The following is a 19,998-nucleotide window of genomic DNA, read 5'->3' as shown; positions in this document are numbered from 1 at the left end:
AGCCTTGGATCCTGTCCATGGTCCTGAAAAAAGTGCTGCCCTATACCCCGGTCTCCAGGGATATGAATGGCTCTTTAGGATTTTTGCAGGTTTTCTGGAGGCTTCCCCTTCAGTTGCAAGCCAAGAGTCCATTCTAGCCCTGCACCTCTGAAGCCTGAGCACAAGAAAAGGAAGAAAGCACATCTCAGACCTAGTGCCTGTTTGTTTGTTTGTTTGTTTTTCAGGAGCTAATAATCAGAGGCTGTTGAGGGGCATAGATATGACTGCATTCTTGTCTCTTCTATGGAGGCAAGACCACTTTTATAAGTTCTATCAATGAAGAGAGTCTGAAACTGGAGTAAAGCAAACTGGATGCTAGACCAAATTCTGCCATCCACTGGCATTATGTCCACAGGCAGTCATTTTCCCTCTATGGGCCTTGGTTTTTTCATCTGTGAAATGAAAGCTGTGTGTAAGATACAATGACTGATCTTTTCCCAACCGTAGAACTTTTCTGGAACTTAGAGAGCCAGGAAGAGAGCTAGTACGAATGTGAAGATTGTTTACCCCGATCTGCTCCTACCCTCAGATGTTTAGATCTTCTAGAGACTCAAAGCTTTCAAACCTCTGATGCCACTTCCTGAGATGTCTGCACCACTGGCTCAAACCTGGACTCTAGGGGCGCTGAGGGGTCCCAGGATGATCAAGCTTCTGGGGGATTGGCCTAAGGGGAGGGGGGAGGAGGACAGAGAGCATGTCGGCTCTGGAAGCCTCAGAAAGCAATCCTGGATTATGGGATTAGACACTTCTGCCCCAGGAGAAAATCTGGTCTCAAACCGACAGGCGGCCTCATTCCGCCCTCCCCCACTCTGTCCCTGGCCAGCCTCAGGACCGGTCTGTCCTCCCTAGAGGCTGCACCATCCCTGGTGGAAAGTCAGTGCTCCCTGGAACCTCACTACTGCCTCTTCTTCTCCTCCTCACCTGGTCTCATCTCTAGATCAGTCCGCAGTTAGAAGGTCCCTGGCTGTGGGCTCCAGGGACTTGTCTTGGGGGTGGGATGCTGGGACTCTTGTCAGTCTAAGCACAATGAGAGAGTTCCTTGGAACTCCTCAGGGGCTACCCCACCCATTTTAAGACAGGTTGGGTCAGTCAGCCCAGTGACCTGAACGCCCCTGGGGGGGTAGCACATTGCTTTAGTTATGGGCCCTGGGCTCTACATGCCTCCAGCTGCAATCTCTTGAGCAATGGTACAAAAGAGGGTCTGATTCTCCTCCCCCACTTCAGGGCTGGCCTCTCCAGTCTTGCAGAGAGGCTTCCCAAGGGCCCCATGTTCCATGGCGCACCTCCACGGCCACTTCGGTGCCCTTTACCTTCCCCCTGGGGGTTACCCCAGACCCCCAGTCAGGCAGCCGCTGCGGGGCCGCCTCCCCGCGGCCGCGACCTAGTTCCCTGCCGTTATTTTTAGGGCGCGGGATGGCACCTGCCCACGTGCCGGGCCCCGCCCGGAGAGTGGGTGGGGGGAGCTGCGTCTGCTTAAGGGAGGCGAGGCCCTGTCCCCCGAAGCACCCCCTTCATCCCACCCACGCAATCCCCCAGTTTTCGTGCAAGGGGGCCACTAGTCGCGCTCTGCCCTCCCCTCATCTTCTCTTCTCCCTCCCTCCCGCTCTCCCCCCAAAACCCCGCCAGTGGCTCACGCCTCCTGCATACGGGATGAGGTGAGCAGCGCCGCTGCTGAGAGGGGGCGCGCGCGGGTGTGAGCGTGTGTCCGTGTGCGAGTGTGTGTGCGCCGGGCGGGCGGGCACTGCAGCTTCTTCCTCCGTGGAGCGGAGAGCGAGAGAGAGCTAGAGCGAACGAGAGAGCGGCGAAGGCGGGTAGAGGGGCGCGGGCGAGGCGGCGCAGCCATCCCCGGACCAGGGGCCGCGCCGCCACCATGCTAAACAACCTGACGGACTGCGAGGACGGCGATGGGGGAGCCAACCCGGGTAAGCTGTGGTCCGGGGGCGGCGGGGGAGGGGGCAGCGAGGAGAGGAGGCAGCTCTGGGGTTAGAGGCGGAGCGGGGGCCACCTCCTTCAGAGAGGAGGCTGGGACTGACCGGGGCGGTGGGCGCCAGTTGCAGCCTGGAGCTCAGCTCCATTGGAATGCTCCGGGCGCTGTCCAAGGTGCTGGAATGCGCCGCGCCCGGGGGCAGAGCTGCGGGCCGGGGGATTGTCGCTGCCCAAGGCTTCGGGCCGACTTGGGTTAGCTAAACCGAGGAAGCGGTGGGACGGGGATAGAAGACCTAGAATGGGCTGATGTGGAGCTCGACGGCGGGAGGAGGGCTCCCTTCCCCGACAGGGGACCCCGGCGTCCTGGCGCAGAGCAGGCACCCGTGGTGCCGGGGGGCGCAGTCTGCTGCAGTCCCTCGTTCTAAGACTTCCATCTGGAAGATGGGGGAAGAGGTGGCTCTGTGTGTGTGTGTGTGTGTGTGTGTGTGTATATGTGTGTGTGTCTGTGTCTGTGGGGGGGGGGGTTGGAGCCATATGACAGCCCCCGTCCGGGCTGTGGTGTCTCCTTAAGGGAACCCTTGGTGCAATCTGGGACCCCTCCCCCAAGGCTTCCCAAGGTCCGACCTCAGACTGAAGCGTACCTCCTCCGTAGATTTTCAGCTCTACTTTGCAGAATCTCTCTCTCTCGCTTTCCCGTGGGTTCCTATTCAGGACGGGAAGCAAGATCACCCTCCTTACTTCCCTCTTTCTCCCTCCTCTCAGTTCCCTGGGGCTGTCCAGGGCGGGGCGGGGGGAGTCTTTTTAGTTAGCTCTGCTAGCGTCCCCAGTGAGGCCTCAGAAATGGGGTCCCAGCGGCTGATTCCTCAGCGCCGCGGCGCGGACACTGCGGACGCGCTGCGGTGGGTGCGGAGACTCGCAAGGAGCCGAGGGGCTTGGGACAAGTCCTTTCGCTGCTCCCGCTCTCCCCGGCCCTCATCCGCGGCTTCCTTGCTCGGAGGTCTTGGGGCCAGCCACCCCCTCAGGCTCCCAGGCCCCCCGCCGCCCCCCAGCGGTCTCAGCTATCCATCACGGCTGTCAGCCACCCCCACCCCCCACTCTCCAGCGGCGCTGCGTCCCCTGCGCACTAGCGCGCCTCCCGCGCCTGCTGTCTGCGCTCAGCGCCTTCGAACGTTCCCCTGGGCACTGCTTGACCCTATGAGCCTAGACTCCCGCAGATCCCTCTGGGGGCTGGCGCCTAGGGCTGAAAGAGCAGGGTCTTCTAGGGATTGGCAACCTTGACTCTGAGCTCCTCCGGATCCTAGATCTCAGAGCCAAGTGGCCACTTGGAAAGGCTGGGGACACCAGGGTCCCTGATCCTTTGTCTGACTTCCCCCCACCCCCCGCCACTTCCCGCAACTCCTCATTCCTCCTGGGGGCTGAGTGGTATACAGGTGCTAGAACTCCTAGCTGGCCAGCTCATCCACCTCCCCAGTGACCCTGGGATCACCTCATCCGGCATCCGCCCCCTCCCCCGCGGGCTTCTGGCCGGAGGGGGAGGGGGTTTGGCAAAGTTGAGTCTGCGGCAGCGCCAGGCATCCCGACGCGGATCTTTCCATCCGAGATCCCCTTCAGATGCCTCCACTCTGAGAGGCGGACTCAGATGGAGAGCATCTCTCTGTTCCCTCAGACACCAGGTATGGTCCAATTTCCCAGCACCCGCTTTCTCTGCCAAGGTTTCACCAGGCCTTGGGGTTTCCATGGGGGCTCAGGAGGCCTAGAAAAGAGGCATCAGTGTGTGTGAGGCAAGAGTTGAACTAGGAACTCGCTTCAGTTCTATCGCCTCTAGACACTAGTTTCTAGACACTGAGTGCAGCGGACCCATCTGGAGACCTTCTTTCTATACATAGGGTCCAGGACCTGGAACTCAAGTGGCCAGAACCTGGGTCATGTGCTCTGGGTCCCAGAGAGAGAAGTCCCCCCTCCCCCAAGCGGTGCTTGGAGATGGTGGTAGGAGGTGCTAAGGACCTTCTGGGCTTGAGAGAGGACCATCAGGCCAAGAGCCCCTGACATTTCTGATTCTAGATTCTGGGGGATGTACGGGAAGGAACTGGTTGCTGACCTCGGGCAGGTGGGGATGGCTCGAGCAAGAGGGCACTTCTGGCCTAAAGAAGAGCCCAGGGATGTGTCTCGGTCTTCTTTCCCCTTGGGGTCTGACGCCCTCTCTCCCTCTCGGAGCTGGCCTAGGGATTCCCCCAGGCCCAGCCCCAGGCCCCGGGGAGGCTTCTTAGCCTGCGCCGCTCGCCTGTTTCCTCCCCGGGAGCTCTGGCCGCCGCAGCTTAATTGAAAGGCGATTCGGGTTGAGAGCTCCCAGGGGGCGGGGGCGGGGGCGGGGAGGGCTCAGCCTCAGTCTGGCCCTGCCTCTCGCGCGCGCGCCGCTCGGCGCTCCCGCATCACCCTTACTCTTGGCTCTGGGGAATCAGGGCGAGTTTCCCCTTAGCTGTTCTGGTCCTTTGAGAACTCGGAAGCTCATTCCCCATCCCCCCCAACCAGTGCGCCTGGCGTTCAGGGAGGGGACGAAATCAGCCCTGGCTGACAAGTCCCGGGAGCCTGGCGTCCCGCCCAGGCAGCTAGTGGAAAGGCAGGACCCAGAACGAGCCTACCTAGCCGCCCTCTCCCCTGCCCTCATCTCCTGGCCCGGATCCGGCCTGGAGTCTGGCTCCGCGCTGCGCGCCGCGTTACATAAGCGGCTGCGGGCGCGCGGCCGGCTAGGCTCGGCGCTGCGCTCTCGGCCTGCGCGGTCGCCATGGAGACCGGCGCGGGGCCACCTAGTTGCAGGGTCTCGGGCCAGGACGCCCCCATTCCCGTCCCCTGAGCGCCACCGCCCCCGCGAAGGAGGAGGCGCTTGGGAGGGGGTGTGAAAGGCAGAGGGGAGGGGTTCTCCTGTCTGGTTGTCCTGGCCCTAAGAGGGGATGCTGCGGGGAAAGGGACACAGCTCCATAGGAGACAAGACCCCAAAATCTTGTGGCTGGAGATGCGGTGTGGGATGGGGAGCCCCAGCTGGGTGGGCACCAAGTATGTTAATAATAATCGCAACTGTAATAATAGCAATAGCCACACTCGTGGCGGGCACACCTAATATGCGTGATTTAATTTAATCCTAGCAACAGCCCTATGAGTTAAGCTTGGTTAGTATCCCTTTGCAAAGGAGGAAACCGAGGCTTAGAGAATTTGTGACTTGCTGAAAGTGACGACACAGCCAGTGAAGCTGGGACTGGAATGTCAGTTTCCATAACTCCAGCCCTCTTTCTTAACCGTTAGGAAACATCCTCTCACCTCAGGTCCCCTCAGTCTCTCTAGTCCACATGATGATGTGCTGAGAACAGGAGGCATACTGTCAGCATTTTAAAAGGACCTCTTCCTTGTTTCTCCTGTTCTCTGGCCCCAGAGAGCTCTTCTGAGACCCTGGGGTCCAGAAGGGAGCCCCGGAGAACTTAGCTCCAAAGACTTTTCCTGAGCACCTATTATGTGCTGGGAGGTGGGTCTGTTATTCCCAGGAACTCACATATGTGAGAAGAAAGAGCTGACTATTGCACCCTACTTGACAACCGGGAGTTTCTGCCTTGATGGATGAGGTAGAGGTGGTGGCAGAAGACTGGGTGGTGGGTTTCTTTGGAGCAGGCGAGGCATCACTCCTCCTGGCCCAATTTTTAGTCAGGAAGAGATTGGTTTTATAACAGAGACAGGCCATGCTCTGGCTGGGTGACTGAGGAAGGTTTCCCGGAGGTAGAGGGGAGGATGGGGGAAGACGCAGATGGATGGAGATGGAGAGAAAGGGATGTCAGCCGTCTAGGGGACAGGAGAATCAAGGTGCCTAGGGCCTCAATGTCACTTGGAATTTGATCAGCAGGGAGTTTCTCCAGTGTCCAGAGAGATGTCAACTGCTGGAATTCAGCCCTGGAATTGAGGAAGGGTCATGGCTGAAGCCAAGGAAATGTACCTATGTGGCATCTTATATCTCTCTGAAGGGACCTTCCCCCCTGGTGCCCAAGATACTTTCTCCTCGAGTGATCTCATCTAGGCACATGGCTTCACACGCATCCTATACATGTTTACATAGCTTACCCCCATCTCTTTCTCCTGCCCAGCCTCTTTGCTGCATGTATCCTGATTCATATATCCAGGTGGCTTCTGCATGTATCCACTTGAGTGCCCTACAGTGCCTCACCCTCAGCTAAATTCAGCATCTTCCCCACCTCCAAACTCCTCTTCTAGTCTTCCCATTTATCAAATAGCACCATCATCCAACCATTCACCCATGCTAGAAACCCCAGACATTATCCTAGATTCTTCCTCTCCCCCTCCCCAAACATCTGGCATGGAAATATGCCAATAATTCTGTCTGTTGCTCTACATTGCTCTGGTCAGGGACATTATCAGCCCTTACCTGGGTTACTGAAAGTCTCTAACTACTGTACTCTGTTTTCTTCACCTAAAAGCCCGAGTGATGGCTCTAAAACATGGGTTTATTCATGGTATTTTTGTTTTGCCTGAAACTCTTCAATGACTCCCCATTGCCCTCTGGATGAGGTCCACATTCTTGAACATGACCTGCTAGTCGTTTAAGGGACCAGCCCACGCTTCCCTTCCCAGGCCTACCTTTTCACTTTTCACTGCCCCTTCCACAGACTCCAGCCAGATCATACTTCATTCCTCTAACCCACTCTATTTGCTGTCACCTCTGGGCCATCGAACATGCTGTTCTGCTATTCTGTCTGCCTGGAACACCCTACCTTCCTCCCTTCTAGGCTAGCTCTTACTCATTCTTCAGCTCTCAGTGGACACGTCACTTCCTCTGGGAAGCCTCCCATGACTTCTCAGGCTGGGCTGGATGCCTCTCCTATGTCCCACAGTCCCTTGATCTTCTATCCTAGAATTGACCATGCCAGATTGGAAATTCCTGGCTACTGGTTTGTCTCCCTGAACTTGGGTTGCTCTCCTGAGAGCAAGGATGATGTCTTCTGTGTCTTACCCTGCTTCCCCCATGCCTGTATTGGCACATGGTAGACACTTGGTAAACACATTGTGAATGAAGATGAATAAAGGGCATAGGAGATCTCAGAGGGGGTCACTTCTTCAAGAAGTGGCACATCCTTGGGGCCTCGATCTGTAGTGCTCCTGGAAGGCAGACCTTCTCCACTGGGAAAGAACATGCCTCCACCCTAAACACTGGTATGAGCCCAGTTATAGTTAAGAAGGGAACTCTGGAGAGTCTTGGGGTGTCCTGGTAAATGGAATAGGACCCCCAAGAGCAAGGAAGCACTCACACATCTGTTAATACGCATTGCATGCCAGCTAGTGCATTAGGCTCTGTATACATGCTGTCGACTACAACTCTACAAGGAAGGTGGTATTAGCCCCATTTTCCCAATGCGCAAACTGAGATTCAGAGGGCTACCGTGGCTACACCACTGTATGCCCAGGTGGTTGGACAACAACTGATTGGTGCCAGATCCCTGACCCCTCTCCCTTCTCAGGTGATGGCAACCCCAAGGAAAGCAGTCCCTTCATCAACAGCACCGACACAGAGAAGGGAAAGGAGTATGACGGCAAAAACATGGCCTTGTTTGAGGTGGGCTGCTAGGGCTGCTGGGCCCCCACCTACAATTCATTATCCTGATTCATCAGCTGCTCTCTCCTTCCCTCCCTAGGGAGCAGTACCCTCCTCTCCACCCCTCCCTTGAGTCCACCTTCTTCCTTGAGCCTCCCCATCCCTCCTTCTTCCTCCTGGGATTTACTCCCTCTGCTCCCTGCCCTCCTCTCCTCATCCTACCATTCTTACCCCTGTTCTCCTCGCCTGTTCCTCCTCCCTTCCCATCTCATCCCAACCTCAATGGTTTCATGCTCCTTGTCCCCATCTCTTCCTCTGCCCCTCACCATCCAGCTCACTCCACCTCCCTCCCAGCCTCCTAGCACTGACACCCTCCCTCCATAGGAGGAGATGGACACCAGCCCTATGGTGTCCTCCTTGCTCAGTGGCCTGGCCAACTACACCAACCTGCCCCAGGGAAGTAGGGAGCATGAAGAGGCAGAAAACAATGAGGGTGGAAAAAAGAAGCCAGTGCAGGTGAGGGCCTCGGGGGATGAGAAATGGAAGAAAAGGGATGGGTGGGGGGTGGGGAAGGATGGGGGAGGAAAATGGATTTGAATGGAGGGAGGGAAAGGGGATACAAATCAGAAAGAAGAGGGATGAAGGGTTGGGGATAGAGAGAAGAGGAAGGTGGGGTTGGAGAAACATGGAGGAGGAGCACGCCTGGGGTGTTGGTAATGATGAGGACTGCAGAGACTGATGCTGGCCTCCCTGGCAGGCCCCACGCATGGGCACATTCATGGGCGTGTACCTGCCATGCCTGCAGAACATCTTTGGCGTCATCCTCTTCCTGCGGCTCACCTGGGTGGTGGGCATTGCAGGCATCATGGAGTCCTTCTGCATGGTGTTCATCTGCTGCTCCTGTGTGAGTGACACCCCTCCCCTCACCACCCCCTGACAGCTGGGGCTTGGCAGAGGCCTGGGGGTGGGAGGTGGGAGGATGGAAGCATGAGACCTGAGCTTTTTATAGGAACCACTGCTTATGATCTTTGAGAGTAAATTAGGCCTGACTGGTCCTTCCTGCATCTCACAGGTTTGTCCTTGATGGCTGTTAACCAGGTTTCACCTGGATCTCTCTGTGTGTAATTACACAAGTGATGCAGCTCATTGATGGAAATGACAAGGGTAGAGAAGAAAATAAAATTCACCTATAATCTTACAATAGTTAACATTTTGATAGGTCCAGACTCACAAAAATGAGATTACATGTCACAAACAGCATTGTAACCAAATTCTTCCCATTCTCTCTAAAAAATCAAATATTCGCCAAACACCTACTTCTTGATACATTTACGTGTCCTCCTACATAACGTTGAGACAGCTCTGCATGTGAGGTACGCAGTGTCGGAGCTGTTACTCCTATTCTATAGATGGAGAAACTGAGGCTTGGAGAAGTGAGTAAGTTGTCTCAGGTCAGGCAGCTGGTCCGAGACCAGGCTGGGATTTCCAGAGCTCTCTGATGCTGTGGCTTGCTTGGGCTCCTTCCATTCGCATGGTGAATAAGAGGTTTTCTTGAGAAGAAGGACTTGGCAGGAGTAGAAGTTGGAACAGGCCCAGGGAGCAGCTCAGCGGAAGAGAACCTGTGGGTTTGGCTGGTGTTTATGGGGTATAAGGCTTGGCCCCCACCCCAGCCACCGCTCTGATGATCTCTTTCCTCACAGACGATGCTCACGGCCATCTCCATGAGTGCAATTGCAACGAATGGTGTTGTGCCTGGTAGGTGACTGGGGCTTCGTGGGGAGAGGGGATGGCTGGGTGGAAGGAGGGATAGTGCCCTGGGCTTTGGGGGACATCAAGACCCAAGAGAGGTAATATTATAGACTAGGGGGCTGGGCCGTATCTGTTTTCAGCCCTATTGGGGGCAGAGGAGGAGGCAGCTGTCGGTGTTGAATAGGGCAGCCCTCCCCCCACTCATCCTGAGACCCTCCTCTCCACCATCCAATTTTCTGAGCCATGACCTCCTTAAAGGGGTAATTAGCAACATGGCAATTAGTGCTGCAAAATCCATGTAGAGTGGTTGCTTGGGTCTCTCACCAGTCCCCTTTCTAGGGCTGCAGCCCATAAGCCTGTAAGGCCCAGAGCAACCCCCTTCTGCTTCTGTCACTGAACACCCCTCACCCCTTATGGCAGCCCAGTGCCCCCGACCCTCTTGCTGATACCAGATTCTCCCTGCAGCTGGTGGCTCCTACTACATGATTTCCAGGTCTCTGGGCCCAGAGTTTGGGGGCGCCGTGGGCCTCTGCTTCTACCTGGGCACTACCTTTGCTGGAGCCATGTACATCCTGGGAACCATCGAAATCCTGCTGGTAAGAGGGGCTGAGGAGGAGATGTGGAACCCCAGGCTGTCAGTCAGTTAATCAGTGCTCCCTGGACACTTCCTATAGGCCAGGCCATTCAGTGAGGCCAAAGATGTGGTTCAGTAAGGGCAAAGTCAGATGTGGTTCTGTTTCTAAAGAGTTCACAGTCTAGTTGGGGAGACAAGATACAATAATTATGTAACATACACAGCTGTCGTTTATCAGGCCCCCACTGAGCTCTCAGCATCCTTCCAAGTGCTTTCCAGCCATTCTCTTGTAGCCTTATGAGGTTTGAGTATTATGATGCCCATTTTACAAATGAGAAGCTCAGAGAGGTGAGATAACTTCCTCAAGGTCACTCAGCTCTCAGGTAGATGGCAGAGGTGGGTTGATGAGTTAAAATATGGTAGAAATAATAACAGTAATGTTATGCAGCAGCTACCATTGTGTGATTGCCTCCCACGGGCCACAGACTGTGCTAGGTACTCTACGATGGTAGATGGCTGGTGGCTATTGGATTGCAAAAGAGAAGAACCAGAGTAGGGACCCGTGTAAAGAAGTCTGTTGGGAATAGCGACTGATGGAGAGAAACCAGGTTGCTGGGCAGTGCTTGAAGTCAGGACTGGTGACTTAGGTCTCCATCCTTCATCCGCTTCCTGTAGGGCATGGGTGCTGATGAGGTGTCCCTGGTGGATAGGAAGTAGAGCTGACATGTCCCAAGCCCCTACTCTGTGCAGGCCCCAAGGCTTGAAGTATATCATTTCATTTTATCGTCATGACTCTCTCATGAGTTAAAGGTGGCCATTTTATTTTATTTTATTTTTTATTTCTTTTGAGACAGAGTCTCACTCTGTTGCCCAGGCTGGAGGGCAGTGGTGCAATCACTGGCAGCCTCGACTTCCCAGGTTCAAGTGATCCCCGCCCCCCAGTTCAGCCTCCCAAGTAGCTGGTGTGCACGACCATGCCCGGCTAATTTTTGTATTTTTTTGTACATGGGTGTCTCACTATATTGCTCAGGCTGGTCTCAAACTCCTGAGTTTAAAATGATCCTCCCACCTCAGCCTCCCAAAGTGTTGGGGTGACAGGCGTGAGCCACTGTACCTGGCTAAAAGGTGGCCATTTTACAGATGAGGAAAGCAAGGCTCAGAGTTTAAGGAACGAATGGAAGGAATATGAACCTTGGTCTTTCTGACTTCCAGAGCATTACACAAGTGATGCAGCTTCATTGATGGAAATGATAAGGGTAGAGAAGAAAATAAAATTCACCTATAATCTTACAATAGTTAACATTTGGTAGGTCCAGACTCATGAAAAATGAGATTACATGTCACAAACAGCATTGTAACTGAATTCTCTCCATTCTCTTTAAAAAATCAGATATTCACCAAACACCTACTTCTTGATACATTTATGTGTCCACTATACCACACTGCCTGGAAACCTAGAACTAGAAGGTGCCATAGCAATTAGTGTCGCGGCAGGATGGAAGAGGGCAGGACAGGGAGGATGGACGGGGCATGAAAGGCCTGAGGAGGCAAATGATGAGGGAGAACAATAGACCTCCATGACTTAAAAATTAAAATATTTGAAAATTGTTGTAAATGCAATTCTGCCCATTGCAGAAAATTGGGGGAATATCCAAGTCATGAAAAAATGTAAAGAAGGAAATAAGTCACCCAAAGAAAATAACCATTAACATTTTGGTGTATTACCTTCTAGTTTTTGTTTTCCTATGTGGTATTGTATTCTGTCTATGTAAAATATAACCCTATACCTAAGCAACTCATATTCTCTTAGCATATATTGTTTACACTGAAAATAACTCTTGGAAGAATGTAAACATTAATATTTAGCATGGGAATTTTAGAAAATACAGATGTGCACAAAGAATAGATTATCCACATTTTTTATGATTCAGGGAAAACTACTGATAACATTTTGATGTACTTATGAAAACACATACAGACATATACTAACATATGTATATATCTTCACATATAAGTTTATAAAAATGAGATAATAAGACATATTCTTTTTCAAAAACCTGATTGTGTTCACCGAATGTACCATGGTTAGCTTTTAAAGTCAGTCCATATAAATCTATGTCATCTGTCCGGGCACAGTGGCTCATGCCCATAATCCCAGAACTTTGGGAGGCCGAGGCAGTTGGATCACCTGAGGTCAGGAGTTCAAGACCAGCCTGACTGATACAGTGAAACCCCATCTCTACTAAAAATACAAAAATTAGTCAGGGGTGGTGGTGGGCACCTCTAATCCCAACTACTCGGGAGGCTGAGGCAGGAGAATCACTGGAACTCAGGAGGTGGAGGTTGCAATGAGCCAAGATCACGCCATTGCACGCCAGCATGGGCAACAAGAACAAAACTTTATTTCAAAAAGAAAAAAAAAAACCACCACCACCACCAACAACAACAATCAAAAACCAACTACATCATCTTTTTTAATAGCTCCATAGTCTGTGTGGGGATATCATGATTTATTCACCCAACCTCTAGTGATGAACATTTATTTCCATCTTTCTATTAGAAATTATTAAAATGATAAATAATTATTAAGAATTATAATTAACAAAAATAACAGAAGTAATTGCTTCCAGCATCCTTGCAATGTCATTTTTTAAAAATGTATTTTTGGCCGGGCGCGGTGGCTCACGCTTGTAATCCCAGCACTTTGGGAGGCCGAGGTGGGTGGATCACGAGGTCAGGAGATCGAGACCACGGTGAAACCCCGTCTCTACTAAAAATACAAAAAAATTAGCTGGGCATGGTGGCGGGCGCCTGTAGTCCCAGCTACTCGGAGAGGCTGAGGCAGGAGAATGGCGTGAACCCGGGAGGCGGAGATTGCAGTGAGCTGAGATCGCACCACTGCACTCCAGCCTGGGCGACAGAGCGAGACTCTGTCTCAAAAAATAATAATAATAATAATAAAAATGTATTTTTATTTGTTTTTGAGACGGGGTCTCGTTATGTTGCCCAGGCTGATATTGAAATCCTGGCTTCAAGTGATCCTCCCACCTTGAACTCTCAAAACACTGGTATCACAGGTGTAAGCCACCATGCCTGGCCTTGCAATGTCATTTTTAAATGGCTGCATCATAGTCCTTGCAGGACAGGCCATGCCTTCTTTAGCGATTCTCCTCTTACTGGATGTCTTTCCCAGTCTGGTACCACTGTGATTGTGCTGTGATGAGCATCTTTTTTCCTAAAGCCCTGCCTCTAATGCAAAGGGCTGCTGATTTAGGTCTCTGTTCTTCCTGCCCCTTTCCCACAGGCTTACCTCTTCCCAGCCATGGCCATCTTTAAGGCAGAAGATGCCAGTGGGGAGGCAGCAGCCATGCTGAACAACATGCGTGTTTACGGCACCTGTGTGCTCACCTGCATGGCCACTGTGGTGTTTGTGGGTGTCAAGTATGTCAACAAGTTTGCCCTTGTCTTCCTGGGTTGTGTCATCCTCTCCATCCTGGCCATCTATGCTGGGGTCATCAAGTCTGCCTTCGACCCACCCAACTTCCCGTGAGTGCTGCTGCTCTGAGCCCAAGGAATCGTCCTCCTACCTCCCTGGCCCTGTTTCAGATTCTCTGTCCAACTTCCCCTCCCTGCCCCTCAGAATCTCAGAGTGGTGTGGGTTGGGAACAGCTTCCCTTGGGAGGGAAAATCTCTCTTGGTTTGGGGGCAGTCTCTTCAGGGTGAGGTAACTTTTCTGGAGGAGAGAACAATTTACCTTGTAAGAGTCAACTTCTTGCTGGTAGGGTAGACTTAGGAAGAATTAAGTGGGAATGAGTTCCAAAGCAATGGATACTGTCTGTGGTAGGGAAACCTTTCCTGGGTGGGGACAACCTCCTGGAATGGGACAGTCTCCTAGTGTTGGACAACTCCTCCAGGATGGGAAAAGACACAGCAGTCTAGGGGGTCCAGGGACTCAGATCCAAGTCCACTCCATCCACTGCTCAGAGGTGGAGGGCGGCCCCCCGAGACCGCTGTCCACGGTGCTGAAACACAGCCTTGCACTAACGCGGTGCTTCTCCACTCTGGCTGCTTATTAGAATCACTTGGGGAGCTTAAGGAAAAAAAAAAAAAAAGCCAATGGTCAGGCTTCATTTAAATTAAACGAGGAACTCTGGATATGGGGACCTGGTGTCCGTGTGTTTAAAAGGTCTCCCGGTGGCTGTATTGTGCAGCCAGGGCAAGGTTATGTGGCTCCCCACCTTCCTCCCTTGTTTCTCTCCCTAGGATCTGCCTCCTGGGTAACCGCACGCTGTCTCGCCATGGCTTTGATGTCTGTGCCAAGCTGGCTTGGGAAGGAAATGAGACGGTGACCACACGATTGTGGGGCCTTTTCTGCTCCTCTCGCTTCCTCAACGCCACCTGTGATGAATACTTCACCCGAAACAATGTCACAGAGATCCAGGGCATCCCTGGTGCTGCCAGTGGCCTCATCAAAGGTCTGCAGGGGGACAAGGGCTGGCATCCAGGGAACGCTGCAGGGATTGTAGGTTAGGCAGTCAGGATTAAGGGGCCCTCCTTGGGATTCAGCTAAATTCAATCAGCTTTAACTGAGCACCTACTCTGGGTTACATTCCGTCCTTGGCATCAGGGAGGAGTAAGGTGAAAAGTAGACAAGTATCTCACCACTAGTAGGAAAAGAAGTCATCAACGTAATAAGTGGTCACTGAGCACCTACAGAGTGCCTAGCATTGTGCTGAATGCTAGGAACACAAAATAAATAAGCCACAGTTCCTGGCCTCAAGGAGACTAATGGCAGAAATAGATATATTAGCAAATACATTATGCCATATGTAGATGTGCATTCAATGCACAGAGAATGCCCAGGGGAGGGAGAGTTCATGTGTATAAGATGGCAATAGGCTTCCTGGACTTACCTGAGGAGGGTTTTGAAGGACAAATGAAAGATCCAGTTCTATGAGAGGAGTAAGGAAATTGCAACCAGAAGAACAGCTTGCCTAAAAGCACGCAGAGGTAGAACAGTTTATTGTGTCTTTCCAATCGCAAGTAATTTGGTATGACTGGGGCATAAAGAGCAAAATAAGGTGGAGAAAGAAGCGATGTAGAAGAGGCTGGCATGAACCAGATCATGGCAGGCCTTGGAAGCTATGTTGGAGAGTTGGGGCCATATTCTAAAGGAAATGAGGAGCCACCAAGGGGTTTTGGGAAAGGGAGGGACGTGGTCAGATCTCCATTTTTTGAAGGTTCATTCTGGCTGCTAATGTGGATGGGTTAAAGGGGTGAGAGGAGAGAGGCAGGGGGTCCAGGAAGGCCTGATGCTGTGAGTCCAGGAGAGAGAGATGGTGGTTTTCTGAGTGAGAGTGATGGAGTGATATCTGTGGGCATTACTGCAGTGCTTCTCAACCAGGGCTGTTTTGCCACCCAGGAAACATTTGGCTGTGTCTGCAGATATTTTTGTTTGTCAAAACTGGAGGGGTGTACCTGGCATCTAGTAGGTAGAGGCCAGGATGCTGCTCAACATCCTACAATGCTATAGGGCAGTCCTCCACAGCAAAGAATTATCTGGCCAGAAAGGTCACTAGTGCCACAGTGGAGAGACCTTGGAATGGAGAGAAGGGGCATATTTAAGAAATATTAAGGAGGGGTTAAAGGACAGAAGTTGGGGGAGTATTGAAGTTGGGGAAGGGAAGAGGGAGCAGTGTAGGGCAGGGTGTCAGAATTGATGATGGTGCCATTTACTGAGATATGGGATGCAGGAAAGGAGCTGGTTTGGGGTGGGTGGATGGTGAGATCAATTTGGGACACATCGACTCAATCTGAGATGGGTCTTTATTTGCCCATTTACTCTACTAGATTGGACTGTTTGGCGGTAAAGACTGGGTCTGATTAGTCTGTGAAAGCTCTGTACATAGCCTGGCCCAAATCAGGAGCTTAGGAAATGTCAGTGGAAATGAAATAGAGATGAGGCTGGGGAGAGTGAGATGGGGTTGATCTTGACCCTGACTTTTTGCCCCCTCCCACCTCCTGGTCCCAGAGCTCTGGTCCCCTGATGGCTGGCCTCCCCCTGAGCATTCTGTGTCCCTACAGAGAACCTCTGGAGCTCCTACCTGACCAAGGGCGTGATTGTGGAGAGGAGTGGGATGACCTCGGTGGGCCTGGCCGATGGCACTCCTATTGACATGGACCACCCCTATGTCTTCAGTGATATGACCTCCTACTTCACCCTGCTGGTTGGCATCTACTTCCCCTCAGTCACAGGTGAAGGGGAGCTCAGAGAGGGAAGACTCTGCCTGTGAGTGGATGGGGAGGAGAGAGTCGATGATGATGTTGGGAATTTCTTAGTCCAACAACCCCATCATGAAAGCAACCCCAACATTTCACTTCCCATTGGAGAGATGAGAGAATTAAGGCCAGGAGAAGCTAAGCAACATGTCCAAGGTCTCACACAAGCCAATATGTTAGGACTAGATCCCAGGCTCACTGACCCTGAGGGTGGTGCCCTTTTTTCTCATCTGTCTGGTCTCCTGTGGCCCTGGCTTGAGTCCTAGCTGCACTTCTGTTTTGCAGGGATCATGGCTGGTTCTAACCGCTCTGGGGACCTGAGGGATGCCCAGAAGTCAATCCCCACTGGCACCATCCTGGCCATCGCCACCACCTCTGCTGTCTGTATCCTGCACAGCTGTGCTGGGACCACCCTTGGGGGAGGGCAAGAGGGAGGGCAGCTGAACTTGCTGCCTTACCTGCTGGTGCAGGAGGGGGTGGGGAGGGGGAGGACTGAACCGTGGGGATTCTCCTTTATCCTCTGCTGCAGACATCAGCTCCGTTGTTCTGTTTGGGGCCTGCATTGAGGGGGTCGTCCTGCGGGACAAGTAAGATAATTGGGGTTGATCCTATTCTGGGGGAGGGGTGGGTATAGAAGGCTGAGTTCTGGGAAACAGACCCATCAGGAGGTGCTGGGACCTATGTGAGGGGCCTGTGGGAGGGAGGCCACGGGGATTGCTTGCAAAGTCATCTTATTTATATTTCATCTTCCTTCTGTCACTCCAGTTCGAGAAGCTTGAATGGTGTCTCATTTCCTTTAGGATAATGTTACTTTCCTTTTCTTTAAAATGGATTAATTCAATAGTGTGTCTAACATTTACTGAATGTCCATGTGTTGGTCACACAGACAGGAGTGGTATTTATCTGTGCTCCCTCCGAGATTCTGGAGGCAGCACAGATAAATAACACATGGTTTTTGTACTGAAGGAGCTCTTTTGGGTGGGACTATACTGGCCAACAGACTTTAAGTGTAGTCGGTAGGGGTGGCCATACAGGAAAGCCCGGGGGCTTTAGTCCAGTCCTTAGGAGTCTTCCCAGGGAAGTCTTCTCAGAGGAGGGGAGGCTAGAAGTGTCTTATACACTTTATCTCACTTACCCTTCCTGCTTTCAAGGTTGAGCAGAGATTAGGCAGCTTGGAGGAAGAGCATACCAGGCAATGGGGAGCCAGGGTGGAGGGGAGAAATGTGTGCGCATGCCTGCAGCTGTAAGTGCTCAGTGTCCCAGAGCACTCATGTCTGAAGGGCATGGGCACACACAACTGGCCGGGTGGTGTAGGAGGTCCTCTCAGAATCACTTTCCACTGGTACCGCCAGGCTCCTGTAAGGGAATGCAGTGGGGTACGTGGGGCTGGGACCTATGCTGGAGCTAGGCCTAGAGGCCTGGTTTTCAGTATCAGGAAATTAGGGAATTATTTTATCAAGGAAAAAACAATAGAACATCTGGGGCTCTGCCTCCCCTGTCACCCTTACAGAACTTAGTCCTGTGGCAGGCACACAGTTGGTTCTGTAGTTGGTATGGAGACCTGCCCTGGAAATCCAGTTGGCACTGCTCACCTGGCATCTCCTGTCCACATCATTCCAGGTTTGGCGAAGCTGTGAATGGCAACCTGGTGGTGGGCACACTGGCCTGGCCATCTCCATGGGTAATTGTCATCGGATCCTTCTTCTCCACCTGTGGAGCTGGGCTGCAGAGCCTCACGGGGGCCCCACGCCTGCTGCAGGCCATCTCGAGGGATGGCATCGTGCCTTTCCTGCAGGTCAGTGTGGGAGAAGAACAGCCCGCCCTCAGTAGACCAGCCAGGCCCCTGCCCAGAGAGACCACACAGTGACCCAGGGCCATAACCAGCCTTAGACTACCTCCTGGGCCACTTCTGCTCTGTACTGCACTGGCCAGGCCTGTCTGGCAGGGTCTGAGGCACAGGGACAGGGTGGTGTGGGGTGTCAGGAGTTGGGCAGGGCATCGGGTGGTGCCCTGTCTGTGGCTTCTCCTTCACCCAGATGGAAGGATAAGTGTGTCTTACTTGGGATTTGGCCCATGGTCAGTGCATCCCTTGGAGTATTGTCTGCTCTTGGGGAAAAAATAAATGGCCCTGTTTTGGCACAGTGGTTTGTTGGAGACTTGGGGAGGCAGTCAAAGGGCAAGAAAAGGGTAGCTTTCACCATGGTGCTAAAAAAAAAAGACGGATGGAGCACAGGGTCGTGGTGGCTTGCTGGCTTCCTGACAGCTCCTCTCCCATCTGGTCCTCTGCAGCTGCTTCCCCCTCTAGGGATCATTTGAACTTCATGGCACCAGGCTGCCGATATCAGGGTGGGCAAGATGCAGCAAAAGCCTGTTATCCATTTGCATTCTCCTAGAAGAAGAGAAACGCATCCTCTCCCTACCTCCTCTTTGGTGATAGGATTCCTGCCTCTACTCCACTGGTTCCCAAGCCTAGGGGAGAGGGCTGAGAAGTCCTTGAGGTCTCAGTCCCATGATGATTGCTCTGCCCCCAGGTCTTTGGCCATGGCAAGGCCAATGGAGAGCCGACCTGGGCCCTGCTCCTGACTGCCTGCATCTGCGAGATTGGCATCCTCATTGCATCCCTCGATGAGGTGGCCCCCATCCTCTCTATGTGCGTGCCTGACTTCTTGCCCTCCCCACTGGTTCAGGGTGTTTCTGTATCTGAATCCTGCAGCCGTTACCTAATGACAACCCACCCAGACACTTTAACAACCCCAGGAAGTTCCCCACTGTCATAGAAGCCCATCGTTTGTTATAGAGAGATTCATCCACACATGTTATTAGAGTGTGTTGTAAGGGTATTTGGCTTCAAACCCCTTCCTAAGTGCCAGAGCATGATCTGGCCACCTCCTGACTTCATGTCCCCTTTCCCCCTTTCTCTGCCCACGCTGCTGTTTCTGTTTCTGCCTCCCTTTGCATCTCTGTCTCCCCTGGGGCCTTCCTGTGTTCCAGGTTCTTCCTGATGTGCTACATGTTTGTGAATCTGGCCTGTGCGGTGCAGACGCTGCTGAGGACACCCAACTGGAGGCCACGCTTTCGATATTACCACTGGTGGGTGCTCTGTCCCCAGACTTCCACTGAGCCACTTGCTCACCTCCACCCCAATCCTCACCTTACTCCAGTCCATCCTGTCTGAGTCTAAGGACCCCAAACCTGAAGAAGACATCCTTTTTTTCTCCAGCTTTTGTTGACCAACACACATGAGGAAGGTCCCGGAGAGGGTCTCCTAATGATCACAAATAATAACATAGCAGCATCATAAGCGGTCTCAGCTGGAATCTCTCTCCTGTCTGTGATGCCTAATAGCTCACAATGTAGCAGGGAGGCTGGAAGTCAGCTGGCCAGAGTTCAAATCATGACTCTGCACTTCCTAGCTGTGAGAACTTGGGCTGATGATGTAGCTTCTCAGAACCTCAGTTTCCTCAGCTGTGAAATGGGCATGATAGCTGCACCTGCCTGTGGGTTCTTGTGAGGACTACAGTACATGGCAGATGCTCATTGCACAGAGGCTGCAGTTTCTCTCATCACTTTCCTCTATGGCTCTTCATCCTCACAATAGGCCCTCGGGGGCAGACAGAGCAGAAATGATCATGCTTGTCCTACAAAAGGAAACTGAGGCCCAAAGAGGGAAAGGGACTGGCCCAAGGTCCCCCAGCAAGACTGTGGCATAACTGGGCTAGAACCAGGGCTGCCCACTCCTGTCTGGATGCTCCAGCTTTGCTGGTGGCCTTCTCCTGGGAGGACCTGTTTCCACTCCCCTGAGACCCTGGCTTCAGAATGCACCTGGCTAAGCCTGTCTGGCAGG

The 19,998-nt window shown here is 52.8% G+C and overlaps 1 protein-coding gene across 4 annotated transcripts in view; it reads left to right on the top strand.

Moving 5' to 3' along the window:
• SLC12A5 (solute carrier family 12 member 5) overlaps positions 1–19,998 on the top strand; it is a 38,591-nt gene that overhangs the window by 5,682 nt on the left and 12,911 nt on the right. For 2 of the 4 annotated variants that reach the window (XM_063634154.1, XM_055266331.2), the window contains exons 2-14: positions 7,479–7,573; positions 7,937–8,068; positions 8,310–8,456; positions 9,253–9,307; positions 9,767–9,897; positions 13,180–13,421; positions 14,139–14,350; positions 15,960–16,130; positions 16,440–16,538; positions 16,684–16,741; positions 17,775–17,949; positions 18,686–18,804; positions 19,146–19,244. In XM_063634154.1, coding sequence (XP_063490224.1) covers positions 7,479–7,573; positions 7,937–8,068; positions 8,310–8,456; positions 9,253–9,307; positions 9,767–9,897; positions 13,180–13,421; positions 14,139–14,350; positions 15,960–16,130; positions 16,440–16,538; positions 16,684–16,741; positions 17,775–17,949; positions 18,686–18,804; positions 19,146–19,244 — 1,735 coding nt within the window. Of the gene's footprint in view, positions 1–1,671; positions 1,695–1,728; positions 1,962–7,478; positions 7,574–7,936; positions 8,069–8,309; positions 8,457–9,252; positions 9,308–9,766; positions 9,898–13,179; positions 13,422–14,138; positions 14,351–15,959; positions 16,131–16,439; positions 16,539–16,683; positions 16,742–17,774; positions 17,950–18,685; positions 18,805–19,145; positions 19,245–19,998 lie in introns of those variants that run through there. The other 2 variants (XM_063634155.1, XM_055266332.2) reach the window with 2 other exon arrangements.

The sequence above is a fragment of the Symphalangus syndactylus genome, chromosome 24 (genome assembly GCF_028878055.3).
Source record: "Symphalangus syndactylus isolate Jambi chromosome 24, NHGRI_mSymSyn1-v2.1_pri, whole genome shotgun sequence".
Classification (NCBI taxonomy): Eukaryota; Metazoa; Chordata; class Mammalia; order Primates; family Hylobatidae; genus Symphalangus; species Symphalangus syndactylus.
Note: the sequence above shows the minus strand (reverse complement) of the source record. Positions and strands in the feature narration are given on the sequence as shown.